The 17,638-nt window shown below is 45.8% G+C and overlaps 2 protein-coding genes across 3 annotated transcripts in view; one reads left to right on the top strand and one right to left on the bottom strand.

The window, feature by feature from the left end:
• Positions 1 to 1,795, bottom strand: part of Src42A (Tyrosine-protein kinase Src42A) — an 86,961-nt gene extending 85,166 nt beyond the window's left edge. The window contains exon 1 of one of the 2 annotated variants that reach the window (XM_075873747.1): positions 1,021 to 1,795. In XM_075873747.1, the coding sequence (XP_075729862.1) occupies positions 1,021 to 1,475 (455 nt within the window). In that variant the 5' untranslated portion in view covers positions 1,476 to 1,795. The remainder of the gene's footprint in view (positions 1 to 1,020) is intronic. The other variant, XM_075873746.1, reaches the window with a different exon arrangement.
• A 761-nt stretch (positions 1,796 to 2,556) lies between these two features.
• On the top strand, positions 2,557 to 17,436 carry LOC142771839 (uncharacterized). Its single transcript, XM_075873745.1, has 3 exons — positions 2,557 to 2,693; positions 3,289 to 3,338; positions 16,434 to 17,436. The coding sequence occupies exons 2-3, from the start codon at positions 3,294 to 3,296 to the stop codon at positions 16,965 to 16,967; spliced, it is 579 nt and encodes a 192-aa protein (XP_075729860.1). The 5' UTR covers positions 2,557 to 2,693; positions 3,289 to 3,293; the 3' UTR covers positions 16,968 to 17,436.
• Positions 17,437 to 17,638: the final 202 nt, after the last annotated feature.

Below are 17,638 nucleotides of genomic sequence, written 5' to 3'. Positions count from 1 at the left end.
TTCAGGGTGGAATACAGAGGGTAAGATGTTCTTACATATAAAAGGATAACCATGAATATAAGGTGAACACAAAAATAAAAAATAGCTATAAAATTGCCTTGAACAACCGTGCCGTAATTTCTATCTTTTCGTAAATAAATTCCACAATACCGCACAGTTGAGGTTTCAATTAGTGCAGGTGTCTTTTGTTGTATTATTTAAATTTTTTTCGAGTTATATTGTGGCTGAGAGGAAGGGGGAGGGGCACACCGACGAGCTGTGGTACCCCCTCGACGGGCGCGCCCCACGCACCCCAGTGATGCTGGTAATTCCAAAGCCCGACACTTGGCCACCCGAAAGTAACACACCGGATGCATTGCTTTGATCTGACAGGAAGACGCGGGCATCGACTTTACGTTGAACATTCTCATCCCACGGCGTCTTGAAATGCGGCAAGTGTGACCAAAGCGGGACGGCGAGGAATTTCGAACGAGAAAAGAAAAAGATGCGAATGGGTGCCGTGTACGCGGTTGATGAAGAAAAAAAAAAATTCAAGTAGGTGGGTGAAGGAAGGAGGCGAGAAGACGGCCATGCACAGACCCGGTCGCGTACGCACGCGACCTCGAAACGACTGCTGGCAGCCAAAGACAGGAGCGAGCAGGCAAAAAGAAAACACTCCTGGCACCAACGCAGGGCGCCCGAACAACCAACGCGATCGCTCCGTTCTTGAATACGACGAGAATGCAGGCACACGGAACACGACGACCACAAACAACGATTGGGGAGCCTTAAGAAGTGAAAGCAAAACCGAATATAACAGTGCGCCGGAGGGAGTTAGCGATGACTTTGTTGTTGTTGTTACATCCCTCGACAAGGGAGGGGAGACGAGTTTTCCGCGAGCCGTACGGCCCGTCACCCAAACGGAAACACGACGAATAAAAGGCGAGACAGTAAACACAAAAAAGGAGACAACCAAAACTGAAAGCCCGAGAGCGGGCGGGGGAGGCGACGGACAGCAGATAAAATAAAGAGAGCACTCACGGTTCAGCTTCGATGGACTTGAGTTTGGCCACATAGTTGGACGGAATGTAGCCTTCCTGCTTGGTCGACTTGGAGCGGGCGAACCACCAGTCGCCCTGGGTGTCGTTGAGGATTTCGAGGTGCTCGCCCTTCTTGAAGCTCAGGTCTTCGTCCGTGCGCGCGTCGTAGTCGTAGAGCGCGACGAATATCTTGGCGCCGCCCGAGCCGGGTCCCGCCGAGGTCTCGACATCGGGCTGCACGGTGATGGGGACCGTGGGACCGTTGCGACCGACAATGCCGCCGCCGCCGCCTCCCGCGAGCTCGATGTGGTGCACGGGTCGGCCCGACACCGGTTCGTGGGTGGTCACCGGGCCGATATTGATCGAGGCGACGTCCCCGCGGTCGACGGGGGCCTGCACCGACTCCTTCTTGGAAGTCGACTTGGAGCCCGCCGATCGACTGAAACAGCTCCCCATGATGGCGTCCCGGTTTTCCTTGAAGCAGACGAAAAAGAGAGCCGCGAATTTTTTTCGGCTTCGCTCGGTCAGCGCCGCGACGGCGCGCTCATGATCGTCGACGGCCAAACACCGTCGTCCATGGTAGGCCTGGCACGGCAGCTCGCGGAACGCGGCACATAGAGCACGCACGAACACATGAAACACGGCGGCGGGCACGCACGCACGCACGCACACACACAACCCACCCCGAGCCACGGGCAAAAACAACACCCTACTCCTCCACAGCACTTCGCAAGCTTGTAGGCAGCTCCGAGTCCGGGCCGCACAGAAACACAACCCGTCCGGCTAGGTGAGGCTAGCGAAGCGCTGGTTGGTCCGCGCGGCGAAATGCAAATGCGAATATCCCTCCGCGACAAGATGGCGTTGTGAAGTAGTTTTGCCTGTAAGACTGCCCAATTCTTTTTTGCATACTCGAATAGCTTGTAACCACGTGCTTGTAACTCAAGTTCGCATACGCTTTAGTCAATCACGCAGCGCTTCAGCGTTTTATTAAGGTAGTTAGAACTAATTGAAAACAAGAAAGCGGACGAGTATCTGGAGCGTCGGTGTGACGCGGCTTGCTTGTTGTTGCCCGACGAGAAGAGCGGCTGCCGCCGCTAAAAGAGAAACTTCGAAACCGAAACCGGGAGGCAACATCGAAACTGGTGTTGGTACTTGATTTTTTGGAGACCCTACTGTGCTGTCCTGCGTAATTGAATCGTCCAGACAAAATAAATGGGGTTCTCTGAGCACTCGAAAGACCAAAATCCCAGAAACCTCACCCTAGTGCAGCATACGTTAGAGGGCCATTTTTTCTTAGTTGCCGCGCGCAGCATTCGCGAAATGAGCCACGGAGAATGAAGAGGAAAGTGCGAGGGTGCTTAGTTCGGATGTGCTAATGGACTCCCGCTAATGAGCTTTTTTGAGTAGCGCTCGTGTCGCCACAGGACGCAAAATGTCAAAAGGCTACAAAACCGCAGCCCGACAGCGCAGTACGCCGCCGCCGCTACGAGCGCCCTAGGAGCTTTAATACGTCCGTGTCTTTCTTCGGTTCTTTAATCTCGCACTCTCACACCACACTACCCTCTCTCACTGGCAGCCGTTTCAGTGGAGTGGCGCACGGCCACGAAATGACTGCTCTCGATGTCCTCCGAGAGTTACCGTACGAGAAGAAGTCCTAGGCGAAAAACAGCAGAGGTAAGGACTTTACCGCAAGGCACAAATGTTCGTGTGTGAAACTCCACTATCATTCGCAAGAGGGTTTGTTTAACGTGAGTTGTTTTTATTTGTGGGGATACGGAGACAGCCTGCTCGCTTGAACATGTTAGTCAGACGCGGCGTAGAGGGGTTTTTTTCGATCGCCTGTTGATATTGCGTAGGCGGCATACATTTTTGCAAGTAGCCAGCATACCGGCACCGATCCCATTATCCTAGTACGTGGTAGAAAAGCGTGTCTATCTTACGCTTGTTTTCACTAGCTTTATGACTACTGGCGTCAATAAAAAAAAAGTACTAGAACACTTGAAGGTTGGCTTCACTGCATGTAGGTAAGCTGCTGCGGAGAAACATTACCACGCGCGTGATAAGGTGGAGTAGCGTGCATTACGTGCAGTAAATAAACCGCGTCTTAGCAATGCTGCCGGCCAAGGCATCTGTATTTTGAGGCATAACATAACGTCACACTACGTTCGACATTATATTTGTGCAAAATGTGTTTACTGGGCTGTTTGCATCAGGTGAAGTTTTAGATCTGCGTTGTTGTTTTTTTTTCTCTCTCTCATTTGCATTACAGGCAAAATGGATTCGCCCAGCGAAAGGTTGTTGCTGAAGACAAACCACAAAGTAAGTGTTACAATATTTCTGGCCGCTTCAAGTCTTGACGTGTTAACGTTATTTCAGCGAGACAGTTTGTGCTACTATTCTTTACAAAAACAAAAAAGACATGCAGTAAATGGCTAGACAAAATGAAATCACTAGTGAAAATGGATGCTTCCGCTGAGTGGAGTAGTTTTTAAAATACTCACCTAATCCACGCCTGAGTGATTACGTAATGACAGCTGCATAGTAAACACCCTGCATGTTCTTCTTCGCGTTCACCTATTAACTGTGGCTCAAACCCACTTGGGGAATGGACCGAGAATTGAGTGGTTTTATAACAAGTTATAGTACTCTAGAATAAGGGAGCTTACGAAATACAACATAGCAAATATAGGAAATCGAAGCGTTCAACCAATTGTATAAAAGAAGTTCTTTTCTTTTATATTAGTAATAGATAATGGAATAAATCAATCCTGTTTCGTGTTTTTTTTTTCCTGCCTTTGTCAGCTGTATTTTGTTTCGTTTTATGTAACGAAGACCTCAGTTTATCTAGCCGCTTTTTGACCTAATATTTGGTACAAATAAATTTCAGAGATACCAGAGAGCATGTTCCTACATCGTAGAAACACTCCCAGAATTTAAGTAATATATTTTCTCATCTTTGTTATGATCAGATTGATGTTTTTGCCACCTTTGCCTGTATTGACGTTATTACATTATTATTTATCATTGCGCGTGCGCCAGCACTGAGAGATAATGTATTGTTCCTGGACCGGTTAGAAAACCAGCTAATTATTATTAGTATAAGCGTTGTTATTACTAGACGTAGGAATCCGACACAGTAAGGGGAGGAAGGGAAGATTGGTGAAAGCTTCGAGACTTTAACCCACTGCTAGAGCAGCCCCTGCATTGGGTATGGGCCATAATAAGAGAAAATAGGGCCGCAACAGCAACAACATGGCACTAAGTACTCTAAGTATTCCTTTAATTGGAACTGCTTCATGGCAATATAATCACTTGAACGTCATTGGGGCCCTGTGCGAATGCCTAGGTGACACAGGGAGATTAATCCTTGCTAGTTCATTGATCAGGGATAATTCTTTCCAAAGCAGAAGTTAAACATATATATATATATATATATATATATATATATATATATATATATATATATATATATATATATATATATATATATATATATATATATATATATATATATATATATATATATATATATATATATATATTCTTGTTTTTAATGGGTCACATTGGCGTCACTAATCCGACGATCGCAAATCTTCAACGAATATATATATATATATATATATATATATATATATATATATATATATATATATATATATATATATATATATATATATATATATATATATATATATATATATATATATATATATATATATATATATATATATATATATATATATATATATATATATATATATATAATCATTTATTTCGTTTTGTGAAAATCCCTATCTCTTTTTGATTAAAAAACAATGGAGTCTAAATCCAGCAGGTGTTTTTTCGGTGCACTGATAACTATAATTGATCAGCATGCTTCGATAACGACACGTTTAACCTCAAGATTGGCTGAACCATTTTTCGTATGAAACAATTCAAGCCTAATACGTGTTTTTTTTTTAACGCGGACTGGGAATAATAAAGCAAGGTAGCTTACAATTAGTTCGTAAAAAAAGAAAAACAAAGGAAGCGCATTTCGAAACTGCGTCTGTCAGGCCACTTCAAGCGGGCAAATCTACGCAGCTCACACGTGACCGGCACAGCGTTTGCGAATTTTTTGCAAGAATTAGGGGTCTTGTGACTTAGTACAACATATGTATCCTGAGTTAAGGATATCATAATCAAAATCAAGAAGAAGAAATGGGCTGCGAACGTACTGGGAAGGCAGGGTAAGCGCTGGTCATTAACGGTAACTCACTGGATTCCAGGAGAAGGCAAGCGAGTGAAGGGGAGACAGATAGTTAGGTGGGCAGAGGAGGATCGGAAGTTTACGGCTATAATGTGGCAACAGCAAGCACAGGACCAAATTGACGGGCGCAACATGGGAGGGGCGTTTGTACTGCAGTGGGCGTAGTCAGGCTGCTGATGATGACGATGATGATGATGTATCACAGGGTCGCAAGTAAAGAACAGATTCTGTCAGTTTACGAAAGTATCAATTGGTAAACACTTACAAACTAACTATAAGTTTTTTTCAACACGAAAGTGCTTTATGCCGGATCAACAAGAACAGGCACACGTCACTTCCGTCACGGAACATACGTCAATAAAAGGGCACGTATGTGGCTTAGTAAGGCATTTTTAAATAGTGCTTTTTTTTTATGGTGAGCTGCCCAGTTGTAAATTTCACGCTTGAGTTTCCTGAAATGGCCAACCCAGGTCCCAGAAGGCTGCAAAGTGGCAGAAGGGTTATGAAAAAGAAAAACAAGCGTTATCCACAAGTTTGTGGGGCTAACCCACGAAAAAATCGATGCAGATTTCACAAACCTAACTATTCTAATGTGACGGAAAGTTCCCCGTCCAGGGTTCGAACACCAACGGTATCTTAATCTTGATATTTATAATTTCGAACAAAAAAATCATTATCATGATCGTAAGTTATTCTGCTGGTAAATGATCCACCTAGGCCGTAAGGATTGAGTAAGTAAATATTGCGAAGGAATAAAGTGATTGATTGATACACGGACAAAAAATATAAAAATGAAAGGTTACAAATCAGAATGCAGAAAACTTGGCAAAACAAAAAACCGAAAGCAGTCAACACTGCATGCATAATAATAAACCACGGTTAATGCACCCATATTGCCGTATTTACTCGATTGTAACCCGGGGGATTGTTTTTAATTGCGCCCAAGATAAAAAAAAAAAATCGTGAGTTCAGTGTGAGATCGTAGCGCGACGGTCGACTTTAGGCAGAAAAAAAATCTGGGTAAATAAACACCCACGTTACATTCCAGTAAGCACGCTTAATTAGTTTCTTTGGCTTTCTGATTGCTCGTTAGCTTTAGGTAAGCGAGAATTCAGCTTTACGTAGTGCGCCATAGAGGGCTTACTCCAAATTAATTGTGACCACCTGGACCTCTCTGACGTGCGCCGAAACCTAAGCACGTACTCAGGTTATTTTTTTCTTTGTTTGTTTTATTTCTTTCTCATAAAAAACGCCGTGGCTGCACCTAGAAATCGAGCCCACATGACCTCGATACTTCCCTCAGTGCGCCTATAGCCCGGCAAGTGCACATTATGAATTAACAAATGTGGTCTTGGAGTTTACGCTCATTATACATGGCAGCCCCCGTATACCAAACACCAGAACCGAAAACACACGAAACACTCACCGCGCTTATCACTATTGCAAGCAGGAGAACTACGGCTATGTGTAGCAATTACCCAGAGAGTGTATACGCGCAGCTCCATCGAAGAGAAGTCGTGTTTCAATGATGATGTATAGCTATATGTATAGCTATATGCATCTTATAACGCATGGCTATATACGTAGCGAGTATGTATACACAGCTCTATCCGAAATAAGTCGTGTTTATGTTGTATATCTATATGTATAGCTATGTGTATGATCTATAGCAATTACCCAGAGAGCATGCATACGAAGCTCTGTCCTGAAGACGTCGTGTTTATAATGTATAGCTACGTGACCCAGGCGGCCGGCTCCTCCGTTACTTTCGATGCACATGTACTGCACCAGATGCCGTAGCTGGGACAGCTGCGGTGTATGTACTGCACACACACGTCATGTGGGCGTGGCTCGGCACGATGCACGCTCGGCTACACTGCACGATACAACGCGGAACGGGAATGGGAAAAGGTCACGGGGCCGACTCGCGCACTCGGGGAACGGACGAAAAGATGGCACGCATCTCCCTGCTTCTGCCACGGTGACGTAACGTGCAGATATTTACAGGAAAGCGCCTATTACGGAAGCGTAGTGACCGTGTATGCATGCAATCACAGTTGTACGTAAGGCGTCGCACGTAATCGAATACGGGTAATCACTTACACTTTCACGTAATTTTGTAATATTGTTACGGATGATATGGCTGTATATACAATGAGCTAAGTCAGTGAAGTGGCAGGCGCCTATTACGGAAGCGTAGTGACCGTGTGTGCATGCAATCACAGTTGTACGCAAGGCGTCGCACGTAATCGAATACGGGTAATCACTTACACTTTCACGTAATTTTGTAATATCGTTACGGATGATACGGCTGTATATATACAATGAGCTAAGTCAGTGAAGTGGCAGGCAGAGTACAGAGGAGGGTCAGACGTTTGACTGCTTGCTTGCTTGTATGCTATGGTATCCGCTATGCTGCCGATCAGCAAATCCCTTGCACCCGTTCTTCTTCCTCCTCGCTCTTCGTTCGCACTGTTCTAGCACCGCGTTACAATACAGTCGATGAGTTTTTTTTTTTTCGAAACTGTATAACGTTCTGTGCAATTCGGTTACATTTCCCTGTAATTCATCACCGCAGTAATCAATTACTCCACCCCTCCCCCCACCCTTGTCCTGTTGTGGATGAGGGTTTCTTAGCCTATGTTTTCGCCTTTTCCCTAGAAGGCTTATCTGAAACGCCCTGGTGCAAGCAACAGCGAAGCGCGACGCTGCGTAGAGTAAATATACAATATCACCGAATCACATTTGCATTTGCGAGCTATATTGATTGATTGATTGATTGATTGATTGATATTACGCAGGGTGTTCCTACGTTATATAACACCACCTGGATTCCCTTCAGCGCGTGAAATGAGAGAGCATCGAGCGTGCACGTCAGCATTCGTAGTCCGGCGCAAAACCCAGCATGGCGACTCCTAAAGTTACGACCATGCGATGTGCTTTAACAACAGCAATAGTATCTCGGGTTCTACGTGTCAAGACCAAGATATGACCAAGAGACGCGTTGTGTAGCAGACGGCTCCAGAAATTCTCGCCATCTGGCGTTTTCTTTACACTGCCCGGACATCGCACGGTTACACGGGCCACTGCTATATTTCGCCTGCACCGAAATGTAACCCGCAGGTCCTGGGAGCGAACCCCGGCCGCGGCTGCCGCATTTTTGATGGAGGCGATAATGTTTGAGGCCCGTGTGCTTGGAATTAGGTGCGCATTAAAGAACCACAGGTGGGCACTGTTTCCGGAGCCCTCCAATACGGCATCTCTCATTATATGGTATGGTGGTATTATTATTATTATTATTATTATTATTATTATTATTATTATTATTATTATTATTATTATTATTATTATTATTATTATTATTATTATTATTATTATTATTATTATTATTATTATTATTATTATTATTATTATTATTATTATCTACCGGAATGCAATCCACTGAGGCTGACGCAGAGAGCCCGAAGGAATCAATCGAACCTTCGACACTTTCCCAAGAATTACACCCCGCGTCCACCGAATATATACAACGCGGTGAAAGTCTTTGAAGATCCTGCAAACGCGCTGCAGCGTTTCCGATAAGCACCACGCCGTGAGAGTGTGCCACCAATTCCCGCTTTCTTTCTCTCTCTTTATCTCTCCCCTGTTTTAGTTCCTAACCTTTGGTGTGTGTGCAGGTGCGCTTCAAGATCTGTCCAAATATGAGAGCGGCCGAGCGGGATTAAGTTGGACTAAGCCGCGCTACTCAGTAAATGCAGTTCTTCGTGGCAGTTATATTTATTTACTTAATCTTCACTTGTGCCCGAACCCTTTATTAGAGCCAAAGCGTTCGCTGATCCGAGAAAACACTCAGCGTGAGGAGCCAGTAGTAGACGCCTTAGAAAAACTTGCGACGATGTCGCTACGCAGGGGCTCGCTGTTTATAACGGTCCAGAGGTAACCGTTCGAGCCACTTTAATCATTTTAAAGTAAACAAATACTAATCCTGAATCAAATACTAAATTGAAAATTTTATTTGAAACGCCATAGTTGACACGCGCACAGAATTTACGCAATGACGTCACCGATCATCAGAAAAAAAAAGTCATCATCCCTGTCAGAAAGAGTGTGTGCAAATGCAACAAAGTACTTCGAAATTACTCTAAAGTCATGATATCAGAAAGAAGAATGTCACCATATAAGTGATATCACGTTGTCTCATATATATATATATATATATATATATATATATATATATATATATATATATATATATATATATATAGTGTGTGTGTGTGTGTGTGTTTTGTGCCCTACGACCAGTGACCATTCTTTGCATCGCTAATTAATATAGACACAGTCGCATAATATAGACCTTTTCACTCAAGGCGTTCTGGGCACTGCCATAGTCCTCTTTGGGCTGTTGTTAGCGCGTGATCCCCCAGGAAATGCACTGCCGAGGCTGTGACGTAGGCTTTCGTACTCTCGTGCAACAGCCCAGAAAGGAGGAAATCCTCTTCTCCGTAAAAAAGGTTCATATACTTGAGAACTTCAGGTTACCAGCACACATATTACCAGCACACATATGGCCGTCTCCGCAAGATAAGCCGATTGGCCATTGCTTCGCGCGGCGAGGATTATCGGGAACGTGCGCTTTCGCTAATCCTCCGGTTAATCCCCCTCGCTCATGGACAGCCATTTTGTTTGCGCGCAGCTCTTGTGCTGCGTGCTCGTCCTTCTCTCATTGTCCCTCGGCATTGTCCTGTTTCCATGGCAACGTAAACGCAATCAGTATTTGCTGAAGCATGCACAGCAATCAGTTAACTCAGTGCGTAATTGTACGGAGGAGTAAATGAATTCCGAACGCTCGAAGAACGCACGTAGTAATTAATTATTCGACCACAGGATTACCTTGAAGCGGGATAATTGCATTCAGAAAAAACTAAAAACAAGATTCGTGCCACTTGGCACTGCTTCGTCTACGGAACTAGATACTGTCCGCCGCAGTGGAGCGAAGTGGTTAACCCGAAGGTCGAGGGTTAACCACCAGCACGTCACCTCCAGAGGCGAACCAATAACGCGCGAGCTATCCTGACGCTGGCGTCCTCCTCGCACTCTTTCTTTTCCCCCTTTCGTGCGATGCGGGGCCAGCAATTCCAAATACGCATCCCGGCGGTGGTGGTCGCATTTCCGCGGAGGCGGAAGGCTAGATGGCCGAGTATTGAGGGTTGTCAACGAACGTTAAGGAACACCAGGTGGTCCAAATGTCCGGATCCCTGCACTATACAGCGTCTCACATGATCATACCGTGATTTCGGGACGTTAAACCTCAGATTGTACCGAAAGAGCGCGTAAACAGTGCGGACTTTAGGGCGTGCTAGAAAACACTTGAACGACCTCTTAACCACAACAAAACTATATGTGAATTTGTTATAAACTAGTTTTATGACTGGATAAAATGACAAACTCAATCAAACGCACACGTAACTTCTTTAAAATAGCGTTATTAGCGCTAATTGTGATAAAAATGATCTACCTATCACTTGAGTTCCGTTTTGGTTCTTTCACTCGCATCGCTGGTTGGGCGACATTTGATGCTGCGCCAAGGAAACCGAAGACGAGATTTTTCATCTGCTGGCACCTTGAGGAAAGGACCGCTCGGACATCATTTCGATAAAGACGTTTTTTTTTTTCGTTTTTCTTCTCTCATCTCCTGTCCGTGCACCCCTGGTTTAATACCCTAACTCCCCATCGAAACACTCTTACAATACAACACAGGAATGTATCTCTCCTCGACTCCCTGTTGGCTGCCGTTGAAGGTGGCAGGCACCGAGTCCTCCCTTCTCGGATCTTCCTCGAAGAACCACCGCCTCTCGTCGCCGTTCAACTTCTCTCTCTCCAGTTACGGGAACGTTCGACGTCCGGCGCCGCCGAACCGTGGGAACGCAGGCACTGCGCCGTGCTCCCGACCGGGCTGCAGAAATTAGGTGCCTTTTCTCATCTTCTAACCACCACCACCTCCCGGGCACGTGCCTGCAACGCTGGGCTGACAGGCCATCAGTATATATTTGGTCCGTGTATCATCGATGCCGCCGCTGCCGCTGGGTTTGGTTGCTATGGTGGAGCGCAAGTGCACCTTCCACGCTTGCAGCCGGACTCGGCTCTTGTCTGCCGTAGACGCCCCCACTAAGCCCCTTTGGCGACGTGGATCTTTGCGCCCTCTGTGACCGACAGCGGGGCGGGTAACAATATGAACGTATTCGGCGAACACACCTACTTGTAACCCCACTATCTATCTATCTATCTATCTATCTATCTATCTATCTATCTATCTATCTATCTATCTATCTATCTATCTATCTATCTATCTATCTATCTATCTATCTATCTATCTATCTATCTATCTATCTATCTATCTATCTATCTATCTATCTATCTATCTATTTATGTACGCTGGCTCATTTTCATACTCATTTTTCATAAATAATGAGTGGTGCGCCATTTCACCATACCTCCCAGACTTTACAAAAACAGTCTTCGGCTTGAAGGTCAGCCGTCAATCGAAGCCCACAAACCGGAAGTGAAAGGGCGACGTCGTCCACTTCCTCTCACCCAGGCAGAACAATTGGTGCGGCCTGCTCCACGCACGTGCTGCTATCGACCTTTTACGCGTAAGTCGATAAACGCCGAATCGATCGTTGCAACCGAATAGCTCGATACCATGCAACACTCTTCGATCGATTCAAAAAGAAGAACCCTAGCTCATCCCGGTCGATCCGATGGTCGGAGAGAGGCAAGGGATAACCGGTGGTAGTCGATCGACCTTCAAATAGTAACAATACAAATAAATGAGATGTAACAGGAACGATTGATAACTTAACGCAAATTAAACTGATCACCATGTTCTACAACAAACGCGCTTGTGTCATACCTGTCTGCTGTGGTGGAACTATGGTTATGGCACTCGGCTGCTGACCCGAGGTCATGGGTTCGACCCTGGCCGTGGCGGTCACGTTTCGGTGGAAGCGCCATGCTACAGGCCCGTGCATTCAGCAGGCCTCCGCATTAACTCAAATAGCCGAAGCTTACGGAACCCTCCACTGCGGCGTGCATCACAATCATATCGGGGTTCTGGGAGGTAAAACCTGATATGTCATGTTTTCATCATTGCGTATCATGCCGTAAAAGGTAACGTTGCTTTACCGATGACGCTTGGCCATTACAGTGTGGGGGAAAAGAGTTGGATGTAAATCCAGAACACGTAGTACATTCAGTTCTTACTAGAAAGTAATTTTGTCGAGTGCGCTGAAATGAAGAGAGTGAAGAAATGATATAATAATTTATCCTGAGCGCTAAGCATTAAAAAACACAATCACCACGAAAGGACTGCAAAAATACTTAACCGCGGAACAATCAAGCTTCCTGTATGCATATAGTGTTAGTAGTACTTAACCCACACACACACACACGCGCGCGCACACACACACAGAGAGAGACACACACACACACGTGTGTGTGTGTGTGTGTGTGTGTGTGTGTGTGTGTGTGTGCGTGTGTGTGTGTGTGTTACAATAAAATTTGTGTAGGTGGTGCAGCTCTGTCATCACAAATATAACGGCTCAGATTTCTTTCCGTTATGAAAGTTTTTAACTTCACCGTTTTCTTTCCTTCTCCTGCTGATTTATTGCAACAATACTTTGAAGTTTGGTCAGGTGTGCTATCGCGGATAGCTGGTGCTTTACGTTACGGAAAGTGGGCGTTGTGAGAAGCGAGACAGAATATATGACACTGCAGTTTCCCGCTAGTATCACATCAATTATAGAACGCCTTCCAGCCGACAGCCTTGCGTCGTTATCCGTGGTCGCCTCAGGCTCTGTAAACACATTGCCCTTTAGCGGTATGCCATCGCGGTTAGAGACGAAAACATTAGTGGCCGTCTTCGACACTACTAAGTGAAACAACAAATTAACTTAGGCTCATAAGCAATTTTCAGCACTTTTTCGACGTTGATTTCGCCATGATAGGTTAATTAGATGAATAGAGCTTCACATAAAAAAATGTAAAATTTCGCTCCAAAGTTTCGGCACCCTAATGTCGATACCACGTCACTTACTTAAAATTCGGTTTCCCTCTTTCTTCATAATTAAACCACATGTGCTCAAGAAAATTTTGCAAAGCTCGCTGTATTGTGGTTTTGGCTCGCTTAAAAAAGGGTGAAATTCGGCTCACGGATAAGTATTTGGGCAGGCCCAATAAGACACCATCAAAATTCATGGCGTTGCGTCAAGTCGGCGTGAAAGCCTCAAGACGGGGTCGCCACCTGTGTTTACCTTTTACGCATCTTACAGCTTTCCAGGTGCTTTGCCATGACAAGAGTGGTGCATTTCGTTTTTATGAAGTGGTAATTCGCTAATTCAAGGTAAATCTTCTTTCTCTTTTATTACCCATTAAGATACGGGCTTTGCTTTCTTGTACCTAATTATTACCTGCGATTACGCGGGAATTCACGGGGCATTTTTGAAGCCGTGTTCATATCGATGACACTTCTCACATATCATACATTCTATACGTGAGAGTGCTGAACCCGCAGAGATAAAACGTCCCTGCCGGCTACGTCTGGTGAAGGTGTTTCATCATAACACATGCGATCGGCGGTGAAGGTAAAAGCCATTTAAGAATGGCTTCAGGGAGTCGATCCCACCCGTACAGTCAAAGGCAGTAGCTCAGGTACAGGCATGTTGTTGACTCTGCTGATACATACATTTTTTTATAATTTTAAGCTCAACAAGCAATTTCAATAAACAACCGATGTATGCATCCATTGCTTGTTTTCCCGCGCAAAACATCATGCATATACATGCATAAACTACATTAAAATCAGCGTGATACATTAGCACAACTGCGAAATTTGACCAAAACAATGCAGTCACGCACGCTATTTTTACTGATATCAGTGGGCGGCTCATATACATTTTCATTCGTGCGTTCTGTGCTCTCAGTGCGTACTTGGCGTTCAGGCGACAAAAAGCCCGACAACCACTTCGCTTCCTAAGCGGCCGTGTTCCTTTTTGCCAGCGTTTCGTAGAGTCACGCCAGGTAGAATCCTAATGAAGCTGGTTGCTAGACTAACTTCGTATTATTACATTCTAATTTGTTGCTATCGCCTTCATTGCATCGCCCTTGCGGCGAAACTGAGGCTTGTTGTTGTTGTTGTTGCGACGATGACAGCTGTGTAACAAAAATGTGGTACGGGCATTGTGTCACCAACGCGTTGCGCGCAATCAGACGATGTAAGAATTATTCAGCTAGTTCCTCCGCTGCAGATTGACATAGGGGTCATTGAAATGTATACGTCCTTGAGTAAATCTGCGACTACGAAAAATCGGATTATTACACGGCTCATCCCGTGACGACGCACACATGCTCGCATGAATGCAAGCAAGAAAGTGTAACGCTTTCAGATACATTCCAGGGATGAAAGCCTCGGACATTGAGATATCGAGATGTATACCTTCGAAAACATTCTGGGCCTCTTAAAATCTCTGTAAAATCCTAGTACACAAAAGCAATTTAATTTACTTATTTTTATTGAAAAGGAAGATACTATCGTGAACTGCATAAATTCCAAGCAACACTAGCAGTAGTCTCTTTTTCACATTTCTTTTCAGGGTTGAAATCTTAGCTCACTGTCTTTACAGGTTTATCACTTTTGTTTCTTTCCCGAGTACTGGACAAGCGTTTCATTTACTACTCTAGGCACCACCGTTCTCCCAAGTACACTTTCTTCGAAATATCAACAAGACGGGGCCCTTAATATCTTGTATCATTGCTATTCAGCACAACTTCGTAGCTGTCTTGGAAATATCTGAGATTCTATTACACGCCTGAGTTCCCTGGAGGAGAAGTCGAAGCATAAAACATTTATGGTGAAAAAAGACAGTCGCAGGGTATATTTACCATTTTAGGACACCACTGCTCACCCGAATCGATCCAGGAGTACCCTTTGGGTGTCCAGGTCAGTTCGGCCGAGGACGGCCTCCCTAGACTCCGCCAGGTATGGTGAGTGATCAAAGGCGGATGTGCTTCTGTAGGTTCACCTCGACATTCCCATATGACGTCCCGCACACAGCGCTGGTATCGACTCACCCCCCCCGGAGGTTTCCCCGCATAAATCTCAATGCATACATATATACCCACGTCCCCTGAGGAATACTTCGATGCGTCCAACACATCAAGCGTTGTCCGCAAGAAACGGTAGCTTGTAAAGCAAGCTTCGCCACAAAAATATTATTTATGCGGTGAAGCCACTTTTGAAGAAGCGAGTGTGGTTGCAGTTTTGATTACTTGGAGGTTTCAAGACAGGAATGTAGGATACGTCGAATGCGAATACAACAAAACTGCGACTTCGTTACTTGAATGAAAAACGAAAAAGAAGAGTAAATGTGTACATAAAATATACACGCACCAATGTAAGCGCAGAAATTTAGCAAAAATGAGATGTTCATTTCATTGCTCTAGTGTGGCATAGGCGATGTTTCAGGCTGCAGTCCGTTGTAAAGAAAATATTGAGGCCGAAATAACTCAACTTCGGTTTTCTCAGTTATTATCAATGAAAGAATTCGAGAACATCATTGACTTGAACTGAAATGAACAAGACAATCATCCTGTTATAACAGTGGATAGCAATCCAACTTTAAAACCGAACGCTAGGCAACGTTAGCCACCAATAGGTCAGCACTACATTGTATCATAACTGTTGTAGTTTTACGCCCCGAAACAGCGAAAATGATTATGAAGGCCGTCGTATATTGTGGAAGGCTGCGGGAATTGTTATCTTCTGGTGTTCTTCAGCGTGAACAAAAAATCTAAGTACACGTGCCTCAAGCGTTCCGCCTTTATCGAAATATGGCTGTCGCACACGGGATTTGACCACATGATCTAGCAGTCGAATTTGGTTACCACTACACCATCGTAGCGGGGTTTCGTCAACAATATAGCCATGTTTAACTAGTACAGTACATGTGAGTAAAACGCGGTATTCAAGGACCCGGCCGCTTGCCGTTCACCGTTCACAAATAAGGGACGTACAGGGTTGTGTTAGGGGCACGTTACGCTGTGTTATGGCATATAATAACACATAAATGAAGACTAACTCTCATGCTGGTTGCCTCGTTCTTTCTGGACAGGTGAGCGTCCCCTGCCCCGTGCGGCCTCCCGGTCGTCGAAAATCAAGCGGGCGGCGCCTGTTCGGCGTCCGCTGCCACCTGCACCGCTTCTACGCCGACTGCCCCGAGGGGTCACACGGGAGACACTCTGGCTGCGGCTCCGGCTCTGGCTGCGGCTCCCGCTACGGTGGAGGAGCCGCGTCCCGGCGCCGCGCGGCGAGGCGAGCCGCCCGGGTCGCCTGGTCCGCTTCCCTGTGGGTCGGCTCTCTGCTCTTCCTGTTCGGAATCGTGGCCCTGGGCCTGGGCTACGCCGCACCGCTTAGCCTTGTGCGCAGGCCTCACCCGTGGCGGCTGGCGGGTCTCTGCATGTTCTGCAGCGGGGGCTCCCTCCTGGCAGCCGCCCTGATGCTGGCGGCGCTGTGTCCTCGCTGGCAGGACGACGAACCGTACGCCCCCGTCGTGGGCGAATCGAGAGAGGCGCAGGAAGACGAGGAGGACGACCTGAGGGTGCCCGTCACCGAGAAGATCACCGCCGTGCAGCCGCTCAGGGACTGAGCAGAACGCCAAGCTTGGACTCGTTCGTTCGTTCGGACCACGGCCACTTGATGGTGCTGCGCGACGGGGTCCTCTTGTCCGTGTTCGGTTGGCGTGAGCATGTAGTCTCGAGTGCGTCAACTATAGGTTATACCACGTCACTCGGTGTTGTTGTTGTTTTTTTTCTGTGAAACTTGAGTAGTAAACCAGCCGGACAGAGACATACTAAATTTGTTGACCAAAACAACGAAGCGGCGGCAGGATCGTAGAGCGAGAAAACGAAGCATGTCCCTTGGGTTGTTTGTAAGGTGCTTCGAAGCCTCTGTCATGACGTGTGTCGTGTAACTTTTTCTCTCTCTCGCTCAACCTGCTTATGTTGACTTTGTTGTTCTGCGATACAGATTCAGTAAGACTCTTTGCCATTGAGGCGCAAAATTACGAGGAAGAAAGCACTGGCAGAATATTAGTCTTCGAGCTTACGGACACGTATAAACACAAAGTTGCCCGCGTGTTTTGCGCCGCTAACGAAAAAAATGCTGCTATGTAAGAGCGCAACCTCGAGTATTCGGCAAATGTTGCTATGTTGTTTGTTACCTGTGGACAGAAACTTGTGATGGCGGGGCTGTGGAAAAAGAAAAGCATGGTCTGAGAACGTTATGTGAGGCATCGCTGCTCGTGCAGGTAGTGCACAT

Source organism: Rhipicephalus microplus, chromosome 9 (assembly GCF_043290135.1).
Source record: "Rhipicephalus microplus isolate Deutch F79 chromosome 9, USDA_Rmic, whole genome shotgun sequence".
NCBI classification, from domain to species: Eukaryota; Metazoa; Arthropoda; class Arachnida; order Ixodida; family Ixodidae; genus Rhipicephalus; species Rhipicephalus microplus.
The sequence above is the reverse complement of the archived record's forward strand: the minus strand, read 5'-3'. Positions and strand labels throughout refer to the sequence as shown.

Excerpts from the sequence above, each read along its gene's own strand:
- LOC142771839 (XM_075873745.1), top strand. The coding sequence starts at position 3,294 with ATGGATTCGCCCAGCGAAAGGTTGTTGCTGAAGACAAACCACAAA. Across the intron at positions 3,339-16,433 it reads TGCTGAAGACAAACCACAAA|GTGAGCGTCCCCTGCCCCGT; the intron begins GTAAGTGTTACA and ends CTTTCTGGACAG.